The 25,020-nt window shown below is 38.2% G+C and overlaps 1 protein-coding gene across 2 annotated transcripts in view; it reads left to right on the top strand.

The window, feature by feature from the left end:
• Positions 1-25,020, top strand: part of LOC150084464 (cell adhesion molecule Dscam1-like) — a 616,978-nt gene that overhangs the window by 563,513 nt on the left and 28,445 nt on the right. For both annotated transcript variants that reach the window (XM_090376089.1, XM_090376090.1), the window contains exon 24: positions 4,632-4,740. In XM_090376089.1, coding sequence (XP_090232215.1) covers positions 4,632-4,740 — 109 coding nt within the window. The remainder of the gene's footprint in view (positions 1-4,631; positions 4,741-25,020) is intronic.

Raw genomic sequence — 25,020 nt, forward strand, 5'->3', positions numbered from 1 at the left:
ATGGAACAGAAGTTAAACTAACAGGTCTGTAATTACCCGTGTCTCCGTTTGATTCTCGTCTTTGGATTTGGGCCACATTTGCACATATCCAGTCCATCGGTACATGGACTGGGCTCCCCTGAGTCCAAGGAAGCTCTCATAATTATGGCTAAGGGTTTGCTTTCTTCCTTTGCTGCCTCCTTTAATATAACTGGATGGATTCCATCCATCCCAGGTGCCTTTCTTGTGTTTATCTTCAATAATTTCTCCTCCACTTTACTCTCAGTTATTATAAGATTATCTAGATTACTGCCAGAGTTTAATACACCTCCAGCATTCCCCTCCCTGAATAACTCCTAATGTGTGAATGTAGATGCAAAATATGCATTTAATTTGTTAACTATCTGAGCAGGATCATCAACAGTTGAACCATCAATATCTGGTGGACCAATCTGATTCACCCCTTCCTTCTAGAGTTTACATAATTTTTGTAAAATAATAAGAGAAGTTTACCTCAATATAGTACGTAGAACACTTCCGTGTGATACTCTACAGAAATTAAAACGAAAAAATCGGGGAACTTACCTTAGAGTAACAAATAATTTTAAAAAATAATTACAAATCAGTTTAACACAATAAAAATCAATTTAACACAGTTAAAAATCAATTTAACACAGTTAAAAATCAATTTAACACAGTTAAAAATAATAAAATTAATTAAAAGAAATTTAACGAAAAAAATTGCAAAACGATGTTCCTTCCTGAAGCTGACAACACTTTTCGACCGAATGTCGTGATCACAGGAATGAAAATTACCGAATAGGGGTGAGTATGAAACTTAAATAGTTATCATTTGTCTTCGCGCATGCGCGTAAAAGCCCACGAATCGGAGATGATATATGGCCGACGAATATTAACAGAATTTTTGTGTAATTTAATTTCTACGGTTTCTCCAATTAATAGTCACGTATAATTACGTTGGACACTAATTATTTTGGCCTCGTTAAAGAAAAAAGTATGTTTTTCGTTAATGGCATGAAAAAAGCTAATTCTGATGCTGCTGAACGAGAAGCACGAACTGAGGCCGCATGTTGATTAACACGAATATTCAAAGGAAAACGCGGCGAATCCTGGTACTTTCTTATTTTTAATTGCGTTAAATTGATTTTTGATTGTGTTAAATTGATTTTTAATTATTTTTTAAATTATTTGTTACTCTAATGTAAGTTTTTCGATTTTTTCGTTTTAATTTCTGGAGAGTATCATACGGAAGTGTTCTACGTACTATATTGAGGTAAACTCCTCTTATTATTTTACAAATATTAATATCAACGTAGAACGTATTGAGCATTAAAGCTCTGGTTCATTCTGTCTAGAGTTTACATAAGTAAAGAACTCGTGCTCTTTTTTTCTTTGCATTCGTTGCCAAATATTTCTCGCAATCTGCCTAACCTCCTTTGTGACTTGGTTACAGACCAGCTTATATCTGCCGTAGGCCTCTGTGTCACCTGTTAATTTATGTGTATCCCATGCATTTTTCTTCTCTGCCACATGTCTAATTAGTTCATGTGACATCCATTTAGGTCTATATCTTTGAAAATTTTTCTTAGTTGGTATGAAACGCCTAGTGGTAGATGACTTTCATCCATCAACCGGTGAAATACCACCACTTTGCTTATTGGAGGCTTGAAGTGGTGAAACCTATGTTTTAGTCTCTAGAGCAAAGTTTCTGGCATCCCCCTCTCCCCATACTTCTCCTTCAACCCATGCACGGTACTAAGTACTATAGGTTTTGATACTTTTCATGTTTGGGGTTCTCATAAAAAAAAAAAAAAAAAGCTTCCAAGATTAATTCTTTGAATGCTTCTATTTTGAATTTGCTGTTGATAACATCATCAGTTGGTCCCACCGTATAGAATTTAAATATTGTCTCAGACCACCGTAGTCTCCTTTACGAAAGCAAAATCTCTTCACTTTACCCTTAATGGTAGTTACCTCTTTGTAAATCCCACTTCAGCACACTGTGATCACTGCCACCTAGTGGTTCCTTTGTCTGCAGATTCTTAATGCATGAAGAATCACTACTGATAATCAGATCAAGAGTATTACTCCCTCTAGTTGCCTCCCGAAAATGCTGATGTAGAAAGCAATCATCCAATAAATCCAGAAAAGCCTTGCTAGTGTGTCAGTGACCAACCCACAAATTCCAGTTAATCTCTGGGAAATTAAAATCCTCCATTATAAGACATTCTGATTTACTGACCCACTCTATTTCTCTGCCCAACTGTTCATTATACTCACCAGATTCATTAGGCCTATTATACACACCTACTCTCATTTTTCCTTTCCCAGTGCCTATGTCAAACCAAACAGACTTAACTTTGCATTGTCCACCAAAATCAATTGGATGCACTTCCTTAGATTTTGTGTTTCTTAACTAACAGCATAACCCCTCCTCCCTTCCTGTCCTGTCTATCTTTCCTGTGCATATTGTACTCCCCAAATTCCAATTCTGCACTGCTTATGTCTGTGTTACACCATGTCTCTGATATCCCAACAATATCTACCTTTGATTCCTTGACTAGCACTTCAAGCTCATCAAATTTATTAACTATACTCCTAGCATTGGTGTACACGCAAGTATACACTCACCTGTTTCTACTCTTATTTACCCTAACCCAGCCCATGCATTTACTTGTTCCACTATGACTCCCAGCAGTCCTGGAAATCCCCATTGCCTTGCTCTCCAGGGTTCTGCTCAATTGCATTTCAATAGTAGTGCAAGAATCACTTGTACCTCTGCCAGCGGTCGCTGTTAATCTATTAGTCCGTGTATTCTCCCAAGCTAGCAGTTTTCCAACCCACCTAACTCTGCCTCGATAGCGTCAGCAAATATTCTTGCATCATTTCTATTTAAGTGTATCCCATCCCTGTAGAAGCAGCCTCTCCTGTTAATAAGCCCAGACCAGGCTGAGAAAAATTCTACCCCTTGAGCCTTGCACAATCTCTCCAGGGCCGAATTGATCGACAAGGCTCTCATCATATACTCCCTCCTATCGTGTCTGGGCAGATAAAATATATACATATTTTACTTTTCTCTAACTTGTTTAAGAGATTTAGTATAGAAAAACTGTCATCACAACCGGTTTTATTGCGTTTAATTTAAAGAAGGAATTGCTAAAGGAGTATTAGATTAATATGCAATTGCAGTAAAGCCATCGGGGATCATTAGTTGCGGAGTTTAGGCTATTTAAATTAGCAAAAAAGCAATCCTACACTACCACGTAAGTATACTGGGCATATCCAAGACTGAATTGTCTGTAGAGCGAACACGCGGAAAAATTTTTTACACCTCTGCATAAGGAGGTTAACTTTTGTCTGAGCGTTTAGTTCCTTGCATCAAACTTTTCCATATCCACATTCGCGCTTAAATGTAAATAAAACTTTAAATTATTTAATTATTTTTTTTGTTTGGCTATATGATTCCAGAAATAATAATAAGCTTAAAGTGGGGGGGGGCTAATATTTTTAGAAACTCCATCGATTAATTAGGCGTGCTACGTTACTGATATACAGATCTACAATGGGCACATTAAATTGCTGGTGTATCAAATCGGCTGCATAGTATAAACATAGGGAAGTTCAGTGAAAAGCTAAAGAGCTGAACATATTATATACAGCATGCACATTCATCCACAATGAGAGGTTTGTATTTTCACTTCTTGTCTCTGCAAAATTTATAATGAATGAAATATATACAACGAATTTCATTCCACATAGTTCAGTCTATTCATCTAATGTGATTACATCCAATAACTTCGCATTGTTATTCTTTCAGACGTGCTCTATTCTGAATACAGAAGCCCCCAGCTTTGTTCAGCAGTCACCAATAAAAATTCTCGAACACCCATGTTAATGAGATATTTTAAACTCCAATTTAGTCTGAACAGAATGTAGCTAAGTAAGAGACTCGTGTCCGTGAATTGGCCATTTTTAATTTGTTTCTTCCATATCAAGAACGATTTCTGAAGAGAAGTTCGTCTCTTGAATCAGAAAGCGACAGAGTAAAATTGGAAAATTATGAGTGAGAAAAAACAAAATATTCTTATTAATATTTACGAGCACTATATTTGGTTCCCTTAATCATTGACTCGCTAATTAGATACGTAAACTTGATATCTCATGGTGAGCTGAAATTACAAATATTATTTCATGTCTGTTGAATTGAGGAGATGTTTTGAATATTAAGCATTCAACATAAGCATTAAATTGTATTCTTGTGATATTCGACTAAACATGAATTCTCTTGGGTGATAGATATCTGTATTAAAGGCTGATACAGATTGTCGTCATCTTTAGGGCAACAGATCAATCCTTATAACCATGTTTTTTCTTTTGTATATCGAAGGTATGAAAGACTAGAATTGAATCGGTAATTTTAAAGCATTTTAAAACGAAAATTTTGGACCTATCACGTTATCTTTTGAATGTATATTATGCTAACGCTTCGCTGTGTAAATGATTTAATTGTTAGCAAACGAACTAATATTGTCGCAATTTCCTGATGTTTTCTGCAGAATGGTTTTTATTTGCTTATTTGTGTTTTAAGACAACTTATATTGGAATATTCATATACTGTTATTTTTTACTAGGTTACGGACGCAGGTATTCAAGAAAGGAAGAAGTGAGATATGAAATACCAGAGATAGTAAACTCAACAAAATTGAACAAAAATAACTCCTGGAGAGAAGATGGAGACGGGTAAGAGTTACATGGCAGTATTTGCATATATTATATACATAGGGCATGGAATAATAAATAAATAAATAATCAGATCTTTCTGCTAAAATCCTTCGTAACACAAGGTTAACGTAAAATATGGTAGTATATTCGCAAATTGAAATGTTTTAAGTTTAATTTATGAATATACTACCACATTTAATTAAAATTAATTGAATCATAGAACATAATTCAGAACATTAACTCAGATTGTTACAAATTGAGAAAAATGATATTGTGTAGTTGCATTACACACACTCTATTGAGTTTCTAGTTACTCCTGTGAAAACAAGTTAGCTATTCTCTTGCTCGTTTAAGAAGCATTAAAAGAGAAATTAGTGGAACGAATTGTTTCTCATTATCCAGCTAGTACCCATATATTCCCTCGTTGTTAATTATATTTATTTGTAGTAAATCCAGTCCATATATAATTAAGTGACCCCTGTGACTCTTAAGATATCGTGTCTGGTAAAAGTATCTGTCCTTAAGGATTCTTTGATTCTTTTATTTCAAAAAGGGAAACGTTCCCATTGGCTAATGTCAGTGGAATCAGGGTTGTAACCAGTTATAAAATTTAAGAGAGGCTTTTCGAAGTTCACAGGAAGTTCCAGAAGTTTTTAAATTCAAATTTGTATATTTTTCTTAAAAATCAGTTATTTAATCAAAATATAATTCTGATTACTGTCATCGTAATAATAAAATCTTTATTATTGATAAACAAAACGCCGGTATAACAGTAAACATATATTCAGGATACAGGACTAGAGTCACCAGTACAATGATACAGTGTAGTGTACCAAAACAGTTGCTAGCACCAGCTCGAAAAACACAAGAACTGAATTAGACAGCAAATTTTTGTAAGTTACACCTTGTTATATATTTATTATTACACGCATTAACTCAACTATCAGACAAATGATTAAATAAAACGGATTATGGCAGGAAAAGGCGTGTAAACTCAAACTCTAAAACACGATATCGTGAAAAGGCTGAAGAAGATTAAGTTAGAATCCCAAAATATAATGAAAAAAAGAAAAATAAGAGACGTCATAAGAGCTAGGCATAATCTTAATTAGGGTAATCAAATTAAAATGCATTCCTCTGAACGTAATATCAGTCAACATGTATTCTGGATATTTGATTCTTATTTTGTTTTATTTCATTCATGATAAAATATAACATGCAATAGCCTGCTGAGGGTGTTATAGACAAACTATGGGAGGTGGAGGTCTTATTTCTTTTATTTTGTATATTTATCTTGATTTGTTTTTGCTTACTCGATTACATGAGGTGAACAGTAACAAAGAGAAGTGGCCGCAAACCTCAGATACCCACATACGCTACCTGACTGCAGAAACTAAATCAGAATTTTCCCGGTCTGGAGGGCGTTGTGATTTTCCTCGGTCCTGATAGAACCTAATTATGACGGCAAGCTAGTATCTGAGTCAATGAATAATCACAACAATTTATAATACCTTTGAAACAGCTTTAATACATGTCGTAATATTTACAGGTACACTATTATAAATTCCATAGGTATAATATTTACAAATTACAGCTGAAACATTATACCAGTAGATACTAATCTGGTTATATCATTGGGTTTACCTTCTCTTGGTGAACAACATAGGCGTATTTTAACAATTCTACTATTTATTCTTGCCCTATAACAGGTTAGGCTACCTTACCTAATATATGTATAATTTCTCCTAACATTATGGGAATCTTCTACTCTTGAAGCCATCCCAATTCAGTTTCATTACAGAATTCAGTTATTCTATTTCTAAATACCCTTAATATATTGGCTAGAGGTGTGTAACAAGCTGGGGTCTACCTTAATTTCTACCTTCGCTCCGCAAAACATCCTATAAGTGTCAGGTTTCTTAATTTACGAAAATTTCCCCATCTATAAAGCATTAACTGCCTCTACTCTCCCTAACATTGTCGCAACTTTACCTTATCCTTTTAATTAACGCTAACTGATCGGGTTATGCTCGGATGCTTGACATAACCATCTCCCTTTGTGTGAATCTGGCCATAATCGTTTCTCTTAACAATTCATTTACCTAAAGCACTCAATCTATTACTCAGAGATACAAAAGCCTTAATATATGCATATATACAAACATACAAGTACTTTAATTCTAGTACATTCACTTATGCTGTCTTACAATATTCAGTTTCGCTGATACACTCCTTTTTTCTATACTGCCCAACTTTTCAGGCCTACACACGTATATATATATATATATATATATATATATCCTGGAATTTACTTTGTGGCTTATATAGCATGAAAGTAACAGTCCACTTTATTTCTATCTTGCTCTTGCCTTGTCCTAAGTTGGTGTTTCCTTTGGATATTTACTGCTGCTGCTTCCACCTTTCTGAAGGGGCTCTGGTGATTGGCGATTATTATATCTATTGGATGGGCATCATTTTAGTTTAGTAGGCTGTACTGCTGGTGGATTGAGGTAGACAAATAAGGACCAGCTTCTCACTTCTCGTATGGATTCCATCTCTCCGTAGGGACATCACTTTACTTGGGGATTGATTCTTTCTCACTGTAAGGCACATAATTATCTTAACTTTTCACTCACTAACATTATTTCTTTTGCTTCTCTCACATCACCGACCTTGTTCCAACCAACACTCCGACTTCTCTATATCTCACCCTCTCCCTTTTCCCCCAAAATCACATGTTAATTTCTTCTCCTCTGTTCGTTCGTCCTTCATCCCCTGATCTTTTCCATCAATCACGTCGAATTCCTTTTTCTTAACTTTTATTTCCCTCCAATTTTCTTACTAAGAATAGCGTATCCTTTATCGCTACTTCTTATTGTTTTTAAAATTTCTTCCCTACAGCTCTCCCTGAGAATCGCTTACAGCAGCCCTCTTCCACAAATTTGTCACGGGCCTTCACTGATTCGATGTGACCACTAAGCCCTTCCTGTTGCTTGGTTTATGCCAGGCTCCTGACTTGCCCTTATTTCTGGTGTGGTGTCCCTTTGTCAATTTTAGTGAACCTTTTAGTCACCATTATCTATGCCTGAGCTCTTAATCGCCCCTTTTGTCAAACTTCGAGTTGTTCTAAGTGGCATTATCACTTAGAACACTTAAATTTATACTAATATTTTCATTGACGCTAAATTAAACCTTCTTTAATTACTCTTTCGCTCGCCGAGACCCAAATACACCAGAGTCTTGTAAGAGTGGATCATGTAAGATCCACTCTTACAAAATGGAATTGGAATATTCTTCCTTAGAACAACTTAAACGTTAGATAAATAAACATAGAGTCTTATAATATGCATATTCTTATAATTTACCAGAAAAGTATATGAAAATATACCAGCTCTAACCAGGAAAGACTCGTTCTGCAAACTGCAGCTTCTGAAGACTAGGCACCTGCAAGAAGATCTGATTGAGGTGTTTAAGGCATTGAATAGATTGAGTAAGCTCTCAGTGTTTATCAGATTTTTCATCTTGCCAAGACTATCCGCATGGGGGGGGGCATAAATTCAAATCGAGGAAGGATGGTTTATAATAGGACAGCTATGCGGAAATTTTGCTTTTAGCCAGCGGGTGGATGAACGTTGGAACACACTCCCATCAGTTGTTATGAAGTGGGTGGTTTGAATATATTCGAGGAACAGCCATTGAAGGGGATTTATAGGTGTATGGGAAGTGTTTTTTTTTTTTTTTTTTTTTCCTCCTTTTGTCTGATGCTATATAAGCTTGCTTTCTTGCATCATTTTCCACTACTAATATTAGATATATATAATAATAAGGTTTTTGCAAATACAAGCGTAGTTTGTAATTAGTTAAAGTTAATAATATAGAAAGCAAAACATGTTTTAGTGTAGATGCAAAAGTGCAGATGTTGTCTGATTGAATTCCAATGTTGTTCCTATAGCATCTAATCACATATTTTCTCGCAATCTGGCATCGTCTTAACCATGACGTTCATTGTATTGGTTCCGAATATCCTAACAAGTCAAAATGTGAGTAACTTTGTATCCAGCGTAGACAAGTGATCAAACAGGAGGACATTAGTAGACGCGTTTGAATTGGTAATGTTTCTAACCTATGTGCTAAATATGGTAATGTTCTGTAATGTTCTTATTTTCTTTACTTTGCGAGTTCCTTCTGATATAAACAGAATTTTTTTAAGGCCTGGCGTAGCCGAGTAGTTAGTACTGGAGTGCGGTAATAAACTCGCTTGTATTGACCCCGGTTCGTGTCCAGATGGCTGCGAAATACGGTAATGAATGTATTCATTATCAAAAAATATTAGTCATAAACTCCGCTGAAGTTATTAGGTCGTGTCGGAATATATAAAAATAATTTTATATTTCTCCTGGTGTGTGATCTGGACACAATGAGTCGATTCTGACTGTTTGCAGTTATACAACTGTGATTATATCAATTTCTTTTATTCTTCATCACCTTGACTTTACGGTAAAAAATGCTTTAAAGAGGATGCGATGCTATTTAAAATTTGAGATGTTTACTAAGGGTGCTATTGCGCCATCTAATTATCCAATATTCTACTTTTTAGGTATGTATTCGAGAGATGAAGGAGAGGATCGGATAGAAGAGGCATCTAAACATGTTCTTTTACAAGTTTTTAGAGCATATACTACAGTTCTTTTTCTTAACTCATCAAGAAGGCCGCAGGGTTCTTGTTTTGTTTTGTTTTTAAGCTGTTGGAGTATGTGGTAAAATGAGGTGCGCTACCAGTATTTAGTGGCTTTCTTTCTTAGTTGATTACATTTCTGCCTGTGTTGTGATATATCTGCTTTGTTCACACAGATATTAGTAAGGCCAAATGACTCATGGAAAAGGAATTTTTCTGCTTCAGACAAAAAATAAAATAATAATAATAAAAAATTAAACACAATATTCATACTAATCCCATTCTGGCAGGGTAACCATCCAATTCTGTTTTGAACTTACCTAGACTCACTACCTCTGCCACTCTGAGAGGCAGCTTATTCCATTGTTCGACAACCTGCTGGCGACATGTGAACCTCGTGAGATCCAATCTTCTGTTATTCACAGATATTTTATATTCATGCCCCCTAGTTCTTGCCTTTTCTACGAGGGAGAACTCACTATTCATCAGTTTCACTCAACCTCTTCTATGCCTTAAATACTTCAATGTGGTGTATAAGGTGCAGAAATGGTTGAGTTCCTCGAATGGCTCGTTTATATGTACGTCGATTTTCACTCTACTAATCTTGTAGCCCTTCTTTGAAGCCTCTCCAGAAGTTCTTTGCTTGATTTTAGGTGTGGCCTTTACATCCGAATGTAAATTCTAATACCATCTACCATCGTTTTGTATAGAGGATAATGACGTTTTCCAGCCTGCCTTTCTATATGTATTGAAAATTTCATATCAGATTGAATCGTAGCACCGCACTCTTTTTCTCCTTGAAACAATTTTATCTCCTCCGTCTATCTTAAAAAAAAGACAAGAACAGAAATCCTTGGATTTCTGTTCCCAAAGGCTCTTGAATTATTAACCACCCGTTGCACTTCAGGTTATCATACCATCGTCCATATCATTTATGAAAATCAGAAATAGTAGGAAACCCAACATCGACCCCTGAAGAACTTACTTTTTAATTAGCACACCCCGAAGACTTACTATTATTTATTTGACAACCCTCTGTCTCCAGTATTTTAGCCAACTCAGTCCAGAAAGACCTTAACATTAACTCTGACTTCTTAGAGTTCATACAACAGCCATCTGTGGGAAAAAGAATAAAAAGAGATTTATCAAAATATATATATTTGTATACTAAAAATATCGAAAGCGTTCCTAAAATCTAGATATTTCTGTCCAAATTGTTACCTGCGTCCATTTTTTAGTGACTGTCATAGTAATTTACCAGATTGGTCAGGCATGACCTCCCCCTAGGCAACCTGTGCTGAGATCTGTTCAAGATGCCAGTCTTATCGAGATAGTTCTGATTTGTATCCGTATTTTACTTACCACAGAAGTGAAACTCACTGGCCTTTAGTACCCAGTTCTTCTTCAGCATTATCTTCTAAGAAAAAACCTCTCATAAACATTCGCAATGCTTTGATAAAAAATGCAGCCTTCGGTAAACGTTGTTGACAGCTATCTTTGCAACTTATCTGCCATTTCTGCTGGTATTTTTATGGACTATGGATTTTATACACTGCAACTAGCTTACTTGATGTACACTGTCATGTATTATTTTCACATAAGAGAAAGTTATCTTAGATGACAATTAAGGGCTTTTCAAAAAAAATCCAAGTTTTTGGGAGATAAAGTCACGCAGCCGTCGCCTGTGACCACCAACATAGCCAAATGGCGAAGGTAAAGAAAGCCAACACGAGAACGACAAGAAACGTCGGATAACTTACGCGGAAAATTAGTTTTCCGATACGGCACTCTAGTGCTGCTCTCTCGGTAAACAGACGATAAGTGTTATTGGTCTGGAGCAAAGTCGAGAACGATATATTGATTGACAGGCAGGCGTGGCAAAAGATGTGCTGATTGGTGCGCGAACCCAACACACGATAACATCGAGTTAGTATAATTTTAGTAGAACTCAGAAGCCCTAATGGTAACTTGCTGTAATGAACGCTTTCCATAATGGTGAAAAAAAGGTTATGTTACCTCCACTTGAATCCCATGGGAGCTTGAACCCTCCCGAAATGGAGGGGGTAACCTAACCTTTTTACTTTAGAATCATGTGGACTAGCGCATATATTGTTTATTTACAAAATATTATTTTTTTATTACTGTACTTTTATTTTTAAAGACATTTGTGCGGATACACACGTATCATAACGTCAATCAAAACCTCAACTATATATATATCAACTATATCAATCAAAACCTCAATTATATATATATATATATATATATATATATATATATGTATATATAGCTATTCACTATATATATATATAATCTTTCTTTCCTTATATTTTTTCCTAACCTAACGCTTAAGGTTAGGTCACTAAATATAAAGAAACCGTTTCTATTATTTTCTAACCTACCATTTAAGGTCAGGTTACGAAATATAACCGAAAATAAAGAAACCTTTTCCTTTTTTTGCAACTAAATCTAAATCAACAGTAAAGTAAAAACACTCACGAACTCCAAAAATTTGTTTTTAATAATGAGAAAAAAACATAATGAAGAACATAAAAATGAACAGAACGAAACTTTTATTAATGTAGTTTTCATCAAAAAATCAACCAACGTTTTATTTTCCTTACAAATGTCTTCCATATTTGAAAGATTCATCGCTACTATTACCTGTTTACCGTTCATTACAAAACTATTATGCACCGTTCTTTACTCATAAATATACATTAAAATGCCAACCAATGACTACACAGTAGCTTGTCCTCTGTAGCGCCCACCACCAATCATTTCATCATTTGCCACGCCTACCTGTCAATCAATATATCCTTCTCGATTTCGGCCCCAGACCGATAATACCTACCGTCTGTTTACCGAGCGAGCAGCGCTGGTGTCGGGAAACTAATTTTCCGTGTAAGTTATCCTACGTTTCTCGTCGTTCTCGTGTTGGCTTTCTTCACCTTAGCCGCCAAACTGCAAAAAAGCCCGTACAATTCCTCGCTTCACTGATGCGTTTTGAACTCAATTCTTTTCTACCCGGTATGGAAGAACGGTAATTAAAACCGCTGTGCTTACCACGAGGGTATATATAGCGCTTAGTGCTATCTCGTAATCAGCTTTCACCGGTATTATCCCCAGCAGCGATTTTTTTACATAATATTATTTAATGATTATACCAGATGTCGAAATTGACTTTTATTCAAGTCTCCAGTTTAATTTTTCGCTTACACCAAAGCTAGAAACAATTGAAAAGGTGTTATTAATCAATCAAAACTCGATTCAAGAGTAGAAAACTTGCTTTTTAAAATACGAGTTGGATTTTTGCCAAAGCCATTTGTTGCAGCCTATACCTATCTCCATTCTCACCTCTGTTACAACTTGATGTTTTATTTTATCCTGAACTAAAGATGAGACCGAATTAGTGGCGCCCGACCTCTCGTCGAACTCTTGTATTGGTGACTTTGGTAAATCACTATTTAGTATACTAAACACGCCTGAACGTATCCTGTGGTCTTCCTACAGAGGTATGTGAAAAGACCAAAGAAGATATAGTGGATGACCTTTTTTTACAAGAATAAAGACGATTTTTTTTTTTTCGTGGAGAAGTTGCACAAGAAACATATTTTGGTTTTAATACAGCTTAAAAAGCCAAGAGAATTGTGAATTGGGTAATTGACTTCTCTCCAAGAATTGTTAAATGCTTGCAGAGTAATGATAGAATATACTTAGGGCATAATGCTCATAAATACCATAAGTTCACTGTTATAAGTAAATGCTTAGGATATGGACATTCTTCTCATTACTGCTCCCATAACTCAACATATTGCGGCCACTGCGCCAACGGTGGACACAATTTTGCACATTTCGCGCACAAAGCTGGACCACCTAATGCATTAACTGCAAAAGAAGAAAGAGAGATCCCAACCATTTAGTCAGGGACGCAGCGCCCCAAATACTTATGTGACCTTGAAATATCTCGTACGAAAACAATAAATGAATAATCCGACTATTTCCAACCGCAGTTTTACGAATATAAACAGCAATACAGCTATAGAAATATTACAAATAAATGCACACAGATCTCAAAGTGTTACAGATGAGTTAAGAATTGTCAATGAAGAATACCGTACCATGCGGACTTAATATGCATAAGGAGTACTATTTCTCAAAACAGTCACATGACGAATATTCAAAAGTCATCGAATTTTCTTTGGGTTTCGCTTCAGTTCCTCATCCTAAATCGGCCATTGTCATATTAATCAAGAAACTAAACATTACAGTCATTTAAAGTCTGTGTGCTTAATATTTTACTTGTATTCTTGTAACCTTGTCGTCTTTGTCCTTTTGCATAACATCCCTGTACTGGCCTTGTTCTACAGACCTGAACTCTTCCTTACTGTATCTCGAAAAATTTTTCGAAACTCTCGGAACTGCCAATTTATTAGACAACGAAGGAAAATTATTTGAGGAGTTAATCTTTGCACACAATCTAATTATTCATAATCTGCCACATTAGCCATATACACTCTCCAATACTCTGGGAATATCTGCTATAGATCTTACCTTGTCTACTAACAGCATATCTCCAAAAATTGCAGACTGGAAAGTAAACATTGACCTTACAAATAATGATCACAGATCTATTACCCTTTTTATCTTCCTTGGATCTTTAACAGGCTTAAATTAGTCTCCTCCACAGGATATAGTCAGATACTCAATGAAAAAAAATCAACCGGAATAGTTTCTGTTCTTTTATTTGACATTACTTCTCTTCAGGTATATCTTCTTCCCTGGTCTCCTCGTCTGCTAACTGAATATGCCACTTACGTTCAAATCGCTCTAATTAAGGCTACAACCCGTTCAACTAAGAAGAATGTTGTTCTCCCAAACACTGTTCCTTGGTGGACCAAAGAGCTTTCTGTTTTGCAAAAGCAAGTGCATAAAGCACGCAAACACTATCAGAGGAAAAGAAACTGGTATGATCCAAACTGTTGGCAACTCTGACCGATGGGGCCTATTACATGAACTCAGCAAAATTGAAATCCACTCTACAGAGGTTTACAATACCATCATTAGCAACAATGTAGAAGTAAAGTGCAGGACACTGTCAATGCTAGACTGGACAGGCTACTTCTACACAATGATCCATCCACCGATTTACCCTGAGCATTGTTCCATCAGAAATAACAACTGTTCATACCAACCCCTTGAACACTGAACTCTTTTTAACGCTTTATCATGAGTGAACTGAAATCAGCCATCCCCAAAATCAGAGCTCTGGTGGGTAGCCCAGTTAGTTCAATCGCCGTCTTCCCACTGGGTAGAAAAAACCCGAGTTCGAGTCCCGTCAATGACGTAAGGAATTTTTATGAGCCTTTTTCACAACATGGCTGAGTTAGTCGGTCTCAGGTGAGAATAACATGGTTTTTCAACCTGAAAGTCTAGTTTTTCGTCGAGCAAAAAGAAAATCGACCACAGAACCCACGCAATTTACAGGCAGTATACACGGAGCAATTATGGCCTTAGTCATTGATGTTCCTAAAACCCCACTACAGCCAACATCAGAACCAACAAATGTCCTGGTCTCGACTTAGTTCATTTTTTTTATTAATAATGCAAGAATTACTCCTCAATTTATATAACAAATGCCCTTATGGAAATTATACTAAAAACTGGGAAGCAGCCTTCCCGATGATCGCTGCTTCCCAGTAGCAAAGTGGCCAGAAACCACACACACACACACACACACACACACACACACACACACAGCGCTCATTTCTAGCCTTTTTACAGAGTTTTATATATCATCATAAAGTAACGAGACGAAGGTGAACTAACATTTAGGGGCCACCCTACACAACACATGTCCACATAGTCAATTTGAAGCCAGTGAAGCTTTAGGCTTCCTGATGTTTTTGTTCTGCTTGTTCTCAAAATATTTGCTGCTCCTGAGCTTGCTCGTGTTTTGTGTTGCATTTTCACACTTCCTGATTCCCCTGGTATTTTTCTTCTGCATGGAAATTTGCTCCCTAACAGTTCATAAAAATGGTAACAAATACCTCGCTATTAATTATCATTCCTTCGCACTTATCTCTACTCTTTCCACCACTCTTAAACTATCTCGTAACCTTCCATATGGTCAGCGATCTGAAATATGAATTCCGTCATCTTTTAAATACCGATCTCCAGGTAATTCCCCAATGGAGCGAAGAAAACATATTTAGAATAATTTAAATTACTTAGTTAACTTCAGCCCTTCCAAAACTCAGCCCTGTCTGAAAAAGTACATTGCTTTTATTCCAATCTTCGGTGACACTCAGAATTTTAGATACAACTGGGGACCACCTTGGCATTACCTCTTTTGAGGAATTACTTGACATCAATCCTTCTTGGCATAAACGCATCACAAATATTGGTTTCTCTGCATAAACAACTGAATTTTCCTTTTCGCTGGCTGCGTTATTTTTATTTTATTCTTTTTTATTCTTTTTAAATAGCTACTTATTCTATATTCAGATTTCAAATCCGCTTTCCCTGAAGTATTTTTCCCACATGTTGGGCCACGAAACCTCTCTCAATCTCTTAAACTACATTCAAAAGAGGGCGGTCAGGTTAATTAATGGCCATCTCTTATAAAACGCTCTCCAATCTCCGTCGTTCATTACTGTTACCTGCCTTTTCTGCAGATACTTCCGCGGATTTGTTGTCCTGCAAACAGTAAATCCACCGCAGAACGCAAGAAATTTACATACATTATATAAGGTGCAATATTGCCTGAGTTGCCGATGCGCCTAAAACCCTACATCATCATCAACAACAACGGAGACTTCTCTGGAAGCTGTTCTTCTCTTGCATCTGTAATTCCACCGCGGTCTTCTTAACCAGTCCGAACACTTGCCTCAGCTAGTCAATTTTTCCCTGTCCAACCGCAGAGTCATTGAACTAACTTTTCATCTTCCTTCGTTTTTGTTAACCTGCTTCTTTTCTCTGGAACAACCTTCCTTTACACGTATTTCCTGGAAATTACAATCTATAGAAATTCAAGCCTAACGTCAACAAACGTCTTCTGTGTCCTTGTGGGGTTTCAGTATAAACTGTTCCGTGCTTGCTTTCTTTGCTCACTTACACTCTTTACGTCAGCCGACATACATTTAGTCGTATTACGCTTACAGAACTTGATGACTGGTGTAATTACGTTTGTGGTTTCACAAACGTAATTCGTTTGTGGTTTAAAGATATTTTTGAATATTTTTTGCTGCATATATTATATCCGACAGCAAATAATTCCATATTTATATTGAGCAGCCCAAGAAATTTTCTTTTATGGTCCCATTCCTGTTGAAATTGAACTCTTGCCTTTACCTTTGATTACGTAGATTTCTTTAGGCACATCCAATTTTATGTTATTGTTGTGATTGCTTGTTATTCGTTTTTCAACTGAAAGATTTTTAATAAAATTAGTCTCCTAAGTGAGAACCAAATCTACGATATTAGAGCCTCTTTACCCCCTCCCCCTCCTCCTCACCGATGCTAGGGTAAGTAACAATCATGCAATTTATTGGAAAAAATTTATACCATTGTAGTCAGTTTTTGGTCAATGCATTCCATTTTATACCAGGTAGGTTGAAGTTCAATAATGAGATAGTCGTACTTGTGCGTGTGTGTGTGTGGGGGGGGGGGGAATTATGTTGTTATTTGGCTTGTTTTTGTTGAGTTTTGACTTCTACCCTACTGAAGTCACGAGCCCACCCCACAAAACGCAAATCTAACTGCAAGTCACAGAAAATTCAAGATTCTAGGGGTGTGTGTAAAGTTGTGTGCTAGCAGAACATTAAAGACACATTTTTTACAATAAAAATCTCAAACCATTAATGAATATTATATACAACTTTTACATAAAAAAAATAAATAATTACATACACGCATATCAATTTCTATATATATAAACCATACTATGGTACAATACACTATCTCTCCCTCAGGACTAATGCTCGAGGTCGTTCCTTTTCCGTTACAAATTATCCACTTTGTATTAATTGCAGCTTACATATTATGAATCCTCAATGAATATCCAATTATTCTCATCTATTACTATTTTTTATCGCTTACACCAGTAATATCCATTACAACTCTTACTATTTTATTAGATCTCTTAGCTTTTAACACATGAAATTTATTACAACTGGTATACTCTTTCATCAGTAATATTCACTACAGATCACTCATTCTACCTTAGTTACTCCCTTCATTCAGGAGGTTTCTCAATAAATAAAATTTCTTTCTCTACAAACCGTATCTGTCAAGTTATCATTTGTAGGCTCCTTGTCTAAATTAATGCTACATGTTAACATATCCTCGACTTACTATCCCTATGATTATATTTCTATATTAATTATTTTGTACTATTTCTCTCATTTTATTACCCCTGTACCACCCTTACGTTATTTCATAATCATTAACATTCATAACAGTGTATCTCAACCTTAGTAACTAACTTGCCTATTTCAAACTGAATTTTCTTTAGAAAGAACTATCAATCAATTTCTTACAGAGTTTAGATTATGAGTCCATGAGTTCAATAAAAAAAACAAAAAAAAAAAAACAGGAACAGACCTACGTTCCGAACTGGCCGCTACTTCCAATTCGCTTTCGCCCAGGTTTCCTTCGTAGCAGACAGGCTTAAGTTCATTTCTTGGGCGCTCTGATTTTTTTTTTTTCTTTCCTTTCTTAGCTCACATATCTGCACAACTGGCCATTTCTCAACAGGCCGGACCCTAGATACAAGTGTAGGCTCTTACACGACAGCTTCGGAGGTACAGCTTGCGATTACGTTGCCAGCGACGCCGATCACCCTATCACTGCTTTTCGATGCCGGACAAGGCTTTCTTTTTACCTTAACCTTAAACTTTCGACGCACATGTTCCCACTCGTCTATACTTCCAAAAAACATCATCACTTTCAGGCTGCAATTACTCGCGTCCTCTACGCCTCACTACCCCTTTATCTCCCCATTTTTTCTTCTTTTTCTTCTTCACCTTACTACCACGAGATGTGAACTCCGATCACCAAAAAATCTACTTCCACTTCAACCCGCAAACTCACGACCATCTCCCCTTAGACCACAGAGAAGAAGATAGATTGGACACTTGCTCAATTACTCCCCCCGAACTTTTCTTTTTCCCTCCAGTTTGGAACACCTCCCCCACGGACTTGCAACCAATCCCCACATTCTGTTTAATTTTTCATTCCTTCCTATTTGCTAAAGCATTTCCTTATCCGTCTCCTTAGCGCACAAACCAATTCTTCTCTACAAATTTTTCACACGGCAGTATGACCTTTTGATATATGCCAGTTACCTCCAAAACACTCAGTTTCGTGTTGACATCCTCTCGGCTAAATATACCAACTTACCCAAATATCAGTCACCCTGACGCCGTTTTCTTTTTATGGGAACACTGGACGTTCACTCATTTTCTGTTTACTTCCTAACGGTGGCTTAGATCAAAAGAGACACTTCATAATCCAGTTTCAGGATCCTATTGTTCTTGTCTGTTCACATGTGGCACCCCCTCTCTAGTCCTGGCTGCTGTCCCTGTTAGCTCTATTATATTTTCGGAATTTTTGTTTCCATTTAGTGGCTATTTAACATATACGTCTATAAGTTTCCCATACCCAAATCCAGTGTTTCTTCAAACATTAACCTTATTTACATTAAAACTAAATATCCAATCTTAATACTTACTATTTTTAAACTTAATACTCCCTTTCCATTGCCCTTCCTGGAATTATTTTAGCTAAATAGATATTTCTATTATATTCGTAAGATCTACATTTTACATACTTATTAGTTCATTTAATGTGGTAACAAAGAGATAACGAGAATTTTGTCACACTCCCCAAAATCATTTAGCCTGTGACACGGCCCACACACTATCATCTTTCCTTTACTGAAAGTCATTTCACACCATACTGACACAACATCGACTTTATGATCTGATTTAAGGAATATTCTTACCACTTAAGACAGTTTTTGATCAGAAGCACCGTTCGCTCACCTCTCTGCCCACCTTTGTGTCTCCTGAACATAGTGTTCACCGAATGAATTTCTTCATCTCATATATCTGAGTGGTACCGTATGCCCAAATGCATTAGTTGATTGATAAAAATCTTCAATTAATTTAATTTGTTTACAATACTACTAGCATTGCACTGTAAACAAAATAAGTTTTGTACGTTATTGCTTTTGACCACAATGATACACCTCTTATAGTTACCTAAAAAATTTTTGAACACGTGATCTTAGATTGCTGGAGGAATTTTTCCACATTAATTTACCTATCAATGGTTAAGGCAATTAATGATTGCATATAAGCACCCTCAGAGAGAAAGTGTAATTTTCTCCTATCCACTGACCTGAGTGGATCGTACTATGACTTTCCTAACCCCCCCCCTGAAAAAGCAGTTCTCCGAGCCCAAAATATCTCATTAATGGCATTGAACAAACCCTTACACCTCATCTTTTTACGTGATACTCTCTTTACAAAACAAATTACGTCTACTACATAAGACCGCCATGCTGTGGAAAGTTTCTCACCTCAAGCCTAGAGTTAATCTGCAGGGTTTTTATCATCAAATCCATTTTCTCACGTCTGGGCAGCATTGCAGACACAAAAACGTTTTGTCCTATTTCTTGACACTCATTCAACCGGCCTTATATTTCATAACCAAATCATCATTTCGTTCAAGTTCGCTTTAAATTATTAGGCTCCATAAATATTACCATGCAGGCACAAATACCATTGAAAAACGTTGTTATTCGACTGTTTGCACCCGGTAGATCTACTCTGGTTTTATACCAGTTGTCTTCCTTACAGAATGTGTTCCCAATATCAGCCTTACACTTGATTCGGTAATTAAGACTATGGCCTGCAGAATCAAAGCATTCTATACTGGTTGGTCCATTTCTGTAGCCAGATTCGGAAGTACGTCGAACGACATATAACATCAGGACATAGTGTTATTGTTATGCGCCCCTTGGTTTCAGACAAATCCGCGTCAAGTAGTCTGTTAACATTGCAAAGCCAGTCAGTGTGGGCTGTGTGAGCAGTGTGTTGTTTGTACTGTTTGACTGGCCTCTTCGTTTCTGCGAGGCGCGATCACCAGGAAGGAGCCTCCCAGCATCCGTCCACTGGCATGAGGAGCCAGACCAAGGAGTAAAAAGACATCTGACGGCCGGTCCACACTCCTGCAGGAGCTAGAGTGGGAGGGGCCAAGGAAAGAGCAGAGAAGAGACTGGAAAGTGGAAGAAGGAAGACAGTCGGGGTGACAGAGCGTGGGCATCCCCCCCAGGCGGAAAGGAGCAGTGAGAGTTCTAGGTGCAGTTATGGGAGTCCTTGAGAAGGACTATGGGTGGGGTGAAGAGAACAGGTAAAGCTCAAATTAAAGAGTCCAGGATGGTAACAATGGAGAATCACGGAGCGGCGTCGGCAGGGCTGCCCGCAATTTGCAGTTTCATGACTGGAAGTTTCCGGTGCTGGGTATCAGTTGCTGTGTGGAGGAGGTTATCCAGGAGCAGTGTTAGGGAGTTGCAAGTGATGCCAGTGACGACGAAAGACCTCGTTGACATAACTGGTCAGGCACGGAAGGCATCGTTAGATTCCAGTAACTTGGTTTCTGGTCGAAGTGATGTAGTATGGCAGTCTAGAAGTAGTTGGGTTCTTAGATCTAAGGATACGTTGCATGAGTGCATTACGTGGTCCCAGTCTTCAGTTTTTCTCTGCAGGTACGGAGGGCACCCTCAACTAGGCCGAACTCTCGAAGGTATCTCTTGAAGGTCAATAGGAAGGTAGCATAGACGTTAGGCAAGAACCAAGTGGAACGTTGTTTGTTGATGTAGGTTACATCAGGGTGGAAAAGTTTAGTAGTTGCACCAGTTGTGGAATCATTCCAGCTGGTTTGCCATAGGTTTATCAATTCTAGCCACACACGTTTATGTTCCTGTTTGATGTCGGTATCGGTACGGGTTTGAATAGCGAGGAACTCTGCTTCCTTATTCTTCTTAATAGCATGAGAGAGTCCGATAAAGGCGACGTGGAGGTCCAAGAGGAGGCAGCCTGTTATTGCCTGTAGGGCAGTCTGCGCGGGTAGCGCAGTGTTATCGTCAATGTCCTTCCCACACTGGGTGGAAAAGGCCCGGATTCGAATCCCGTCAATGACGCAAGGAACTTTAATGGTTTTTTTCCCTCAGTGGCTGAGTTAGTCGGTCGCAGGTGTAGATAGCAAGGTTCCCCCCAGAAACTGGGGTTTTTTCGTCCAGCAAACAGGCAAATCGACCAGAGAATACATGCAATTTACAGACAAAATACTTAGATGGGTATATATTAGAAATAATGGATGGTCCTAATATAATAATAGTACCTGTAGGGCGGCAGTTGACGTCGTTCTATATGCGCGGGTAATTTGTAGTAGCATTAAGTCGTTGAATTTGCTGAATTTTACGTTGTGCATGCAGTATAGTCATTCGGTGGTACCATACTGCAGCTCCATTTAATTTTGATGCTGACCTTACGGTTAGAGAAGTAGCTTATGAGGCAGTGGTAGAAATTCCAGTTACAGTTAGAGACTCTGGCCTTCTGAAAAAAACCCTCTGAATAACTTTAGGACAAAGTAAAGTAAAGTGTATTTAGTGTCTAACGGCACCAGAGGTTTCCCCCATCTCCGCGTTGCTTTCATTGTGGGTGTACCAGTTCACTGGGAAGGCCAGAGATTTAAAAGTGTATGGATATTGTACATACGTAGTGTTGTGTTCTGTTGTTCATCTGACCGTTTAGCCGCTAGACCCCCTGCTGGGGCCCAACATTGCCCACACTTTGCCCCGTGGAGGCAGACCAGGTACACCAGTATTTTTAGTTAAGTACTCTGGCAGGTCCTGCCACCTAATTTCCTGAGATTTCAGTGGCTAGGACCTATAGATATATAAAAATAAATAAATAAAAATAAAAAAGGGGGGAGAGGGATAAACGCTTGAATCTAATTAGGCCGAAAGAGGTTGCAAGTGTGTTGAGTTTGGCATTTAAAATTTTTTACATTGTGTGGGGCATTCGCTTTTCGCTGGCGATATAGGTAGAGTAGGGGGGAGAGACGGAAGGCTGGGGGAAAATGACAGAAATATGGGGTCAATAGGGAAGGCGACCCCAGGTATATCAGTGGGGCATGCCCTTGCCCCACCAGAGGGAAAAGAGGGGGTGGTGGGGTAGGGAGGGGGCAGAAAGACCTTCACCTCACCCCACCAGGGATAGGGAGAGAAAGTGGGCTGGGCAAGGGAGCCCCGCCAAGTTCGCCATAGCGGCAATTTGCAGTGCCCTCCAGCAAGTGCAGTCTGATAATGACTCGTTGGTGCGGCTTGGTCCTTTTCTAGGTGTGTGGGTTCATCCTGGGAGCGACGACATCCTGGCTGGAGCCACTCCCATTGGTTCCTAGGTCGATGCTGTTTCATTTATTCTGCTGCATAGTTTATTCTACGCCGTTTGTCCTTAGTATTTTGCTATCCTTTCCTCTGTGTTGATGTTTTATCAGTTTGCCTTTATTTATTATTTGTGGTCATCTATTCGTTGTGGATGGCTATTTCTGTTCGTCGTCTATTGAAGACGTCAAGTGCAAATCGGCTGAGGGCTTTGTATTCATCTTCTGAATCCAGTAGATGGTACTCTTGATTTTTCGGCAAGTATTGAATTTCAGTTATGTCTACTTCTATGTTCTTCGTAGCATTCACAGTCGTGCATAATATGCTGCCAGGTTTCAGGTTCTCCACAGGTGCATGTGGGCTCTTCTATTATTCCGAGTGCGTTCAGTTTTGCTTTAAATGGGCCGTGGCCCGTCAGGAGGAAGGTTGTATTTAGCCCGGGATAGAACCACGAGGGGGCTTTTGGGTACATTTTTGCGACTATCGGTATGAAGCTTCTTGTAACTTGACCCTTTGGCGACATCTCCCATCTGTGCTGCCAAATTTTCAACATGTGAGCCACTATTCGTTGTTTCTCTGTCGTCCGGCTGTTGGTTGGGTCCAAAGTAAAGTCATAGATGGAGGCAGGTATATCCTTGGACAGTAAATACATGAGTCCACATCTAGTCACCTCGAGGTCCAGCGGAAGAGCTCCTGCCAGGACCTGCAGAGCCTGGGTGCTCACCGTTTTGCATGCCCTAGTTATAGTTAGATGTATGTTACTTTGGATAGTGTCCAGCTGTCTTCTGTTGACCGCGGTTCTGGCCTTCCTGAACCAGGTTGGCGATCCGTAGGTGATCACTGGGATTCTTTGATAATACAGGGACAGGGTCTTCCTGTTGAGTCCCCAGTCCCTGCGAGATACTCTTGCTGCAATTGCTGCATTGTTCCTTAGTTTCTCTATCAAGTAGGTGAGGTGAGGTGTAAAGGAGAGGTTTCCATCCAGCATAATACCTAGATACTTAATTTGCTTTGCTAGTTTAATTGTGGATCCCGCTATCTTTATTTGCGGTGGTCGTCTGATATTTAGAGAGCCTTTTAGTAATACTGAGTTTGTCTTAGTTAGTGAAATCATTAACATATGTGTTTTCGCCCAATTCTGTAAGGTTTGTAGTGCTTGGTTTGCCTGTGTTTCAAGTCCCGTTCTGGAGTACGCTTCCACCATTAAAATGAGATCATCAGCAAAGGCCTGACTGGCCACATTTCCCAGGTCCAGAGCCAAGAAGTCATCAAAAACCAAGTTCCACATTAGTGGCCCCAGGACAGATCCCTGTGGGCAGCACCTTTGGACGCTTTTAACAACTCTTCGGAAAATTGTGACGACCTCAATTTTCCTATCCGACAGATTGTCCGGACACTGTTATACAAGTTTTCTGGGAGTGCTGCTTTCCGGAGTCTGCCAAGGACGCTGTGCCACCAGACGGTGTCGAAAGCCCCAGCAAAATCCACTGCTATTACCCGAAAATACTTCTTGTTACTTTAGGTTGCCTTGGTTATGAGGTTTTGGACTACTTCAATGGTCGAGAAGCCCGGTTTGAATCCATATTGCCTGGGTGATTCCAGGTTGGCGGTTTTGTAATGGTTCATGATCCTTTTGTGGAGCAGCCTTTCATAGAGTTTGCTTAGGGTAGAGAGTAGGGCTATGGGGCGATATGAGGCCGGTTGGTCCGGAGGTTTTGTTGGGTTTTTTAAGATAAGTTTTAGGTGTGCAGTGTAACTTCAGGACACTTGAATTTTTTGAGAGATATCATCTGGCTTCAGCAAAGATCACTCCTGTTTTGAATTCATTTCGTTGCGCTCTCAATATCTTGCTCAAGTAAAATGTCAATAACTTACAGGAGAATTGCCGTTGACAGTACTGCAACATCGTTTGGCTTGATTTTCGCCGCATGCCGTACATCGTGACTAACTGATCTTTGAATTTTATTATGAATACTTCATAATCGACCGAGATAATTTATATTTATTATCCCGCTTTCCAAAAGGAAAACATATGTATGACATCTTATCTACGTGTGTGCTGTCCCAGTGGTTTTGGTGTTTACAGTCCGATCCCAACTTGAAAAGTAATCGCAGCAATTCAAATTATGTGCACCATTTCTTAAAGGAATGGTGCTTCTGAGGTGTGACC

Source organism: Mastigoproctus giganteus, chromosome 6 (genome assembly GCF_048544385.1).
Source record: "Mastigoproctus giganteus isolate SK-2022 chromosome 6, ASM4854438v1, whole genome shotgun sequence".
Lineage (NCBI taxonomy): Eukaryota > Metazoa > Arthropoda > Arachnida > Uropygi > Thelyphonidae > Mastigoproctus > Mastigoproctus giganteus.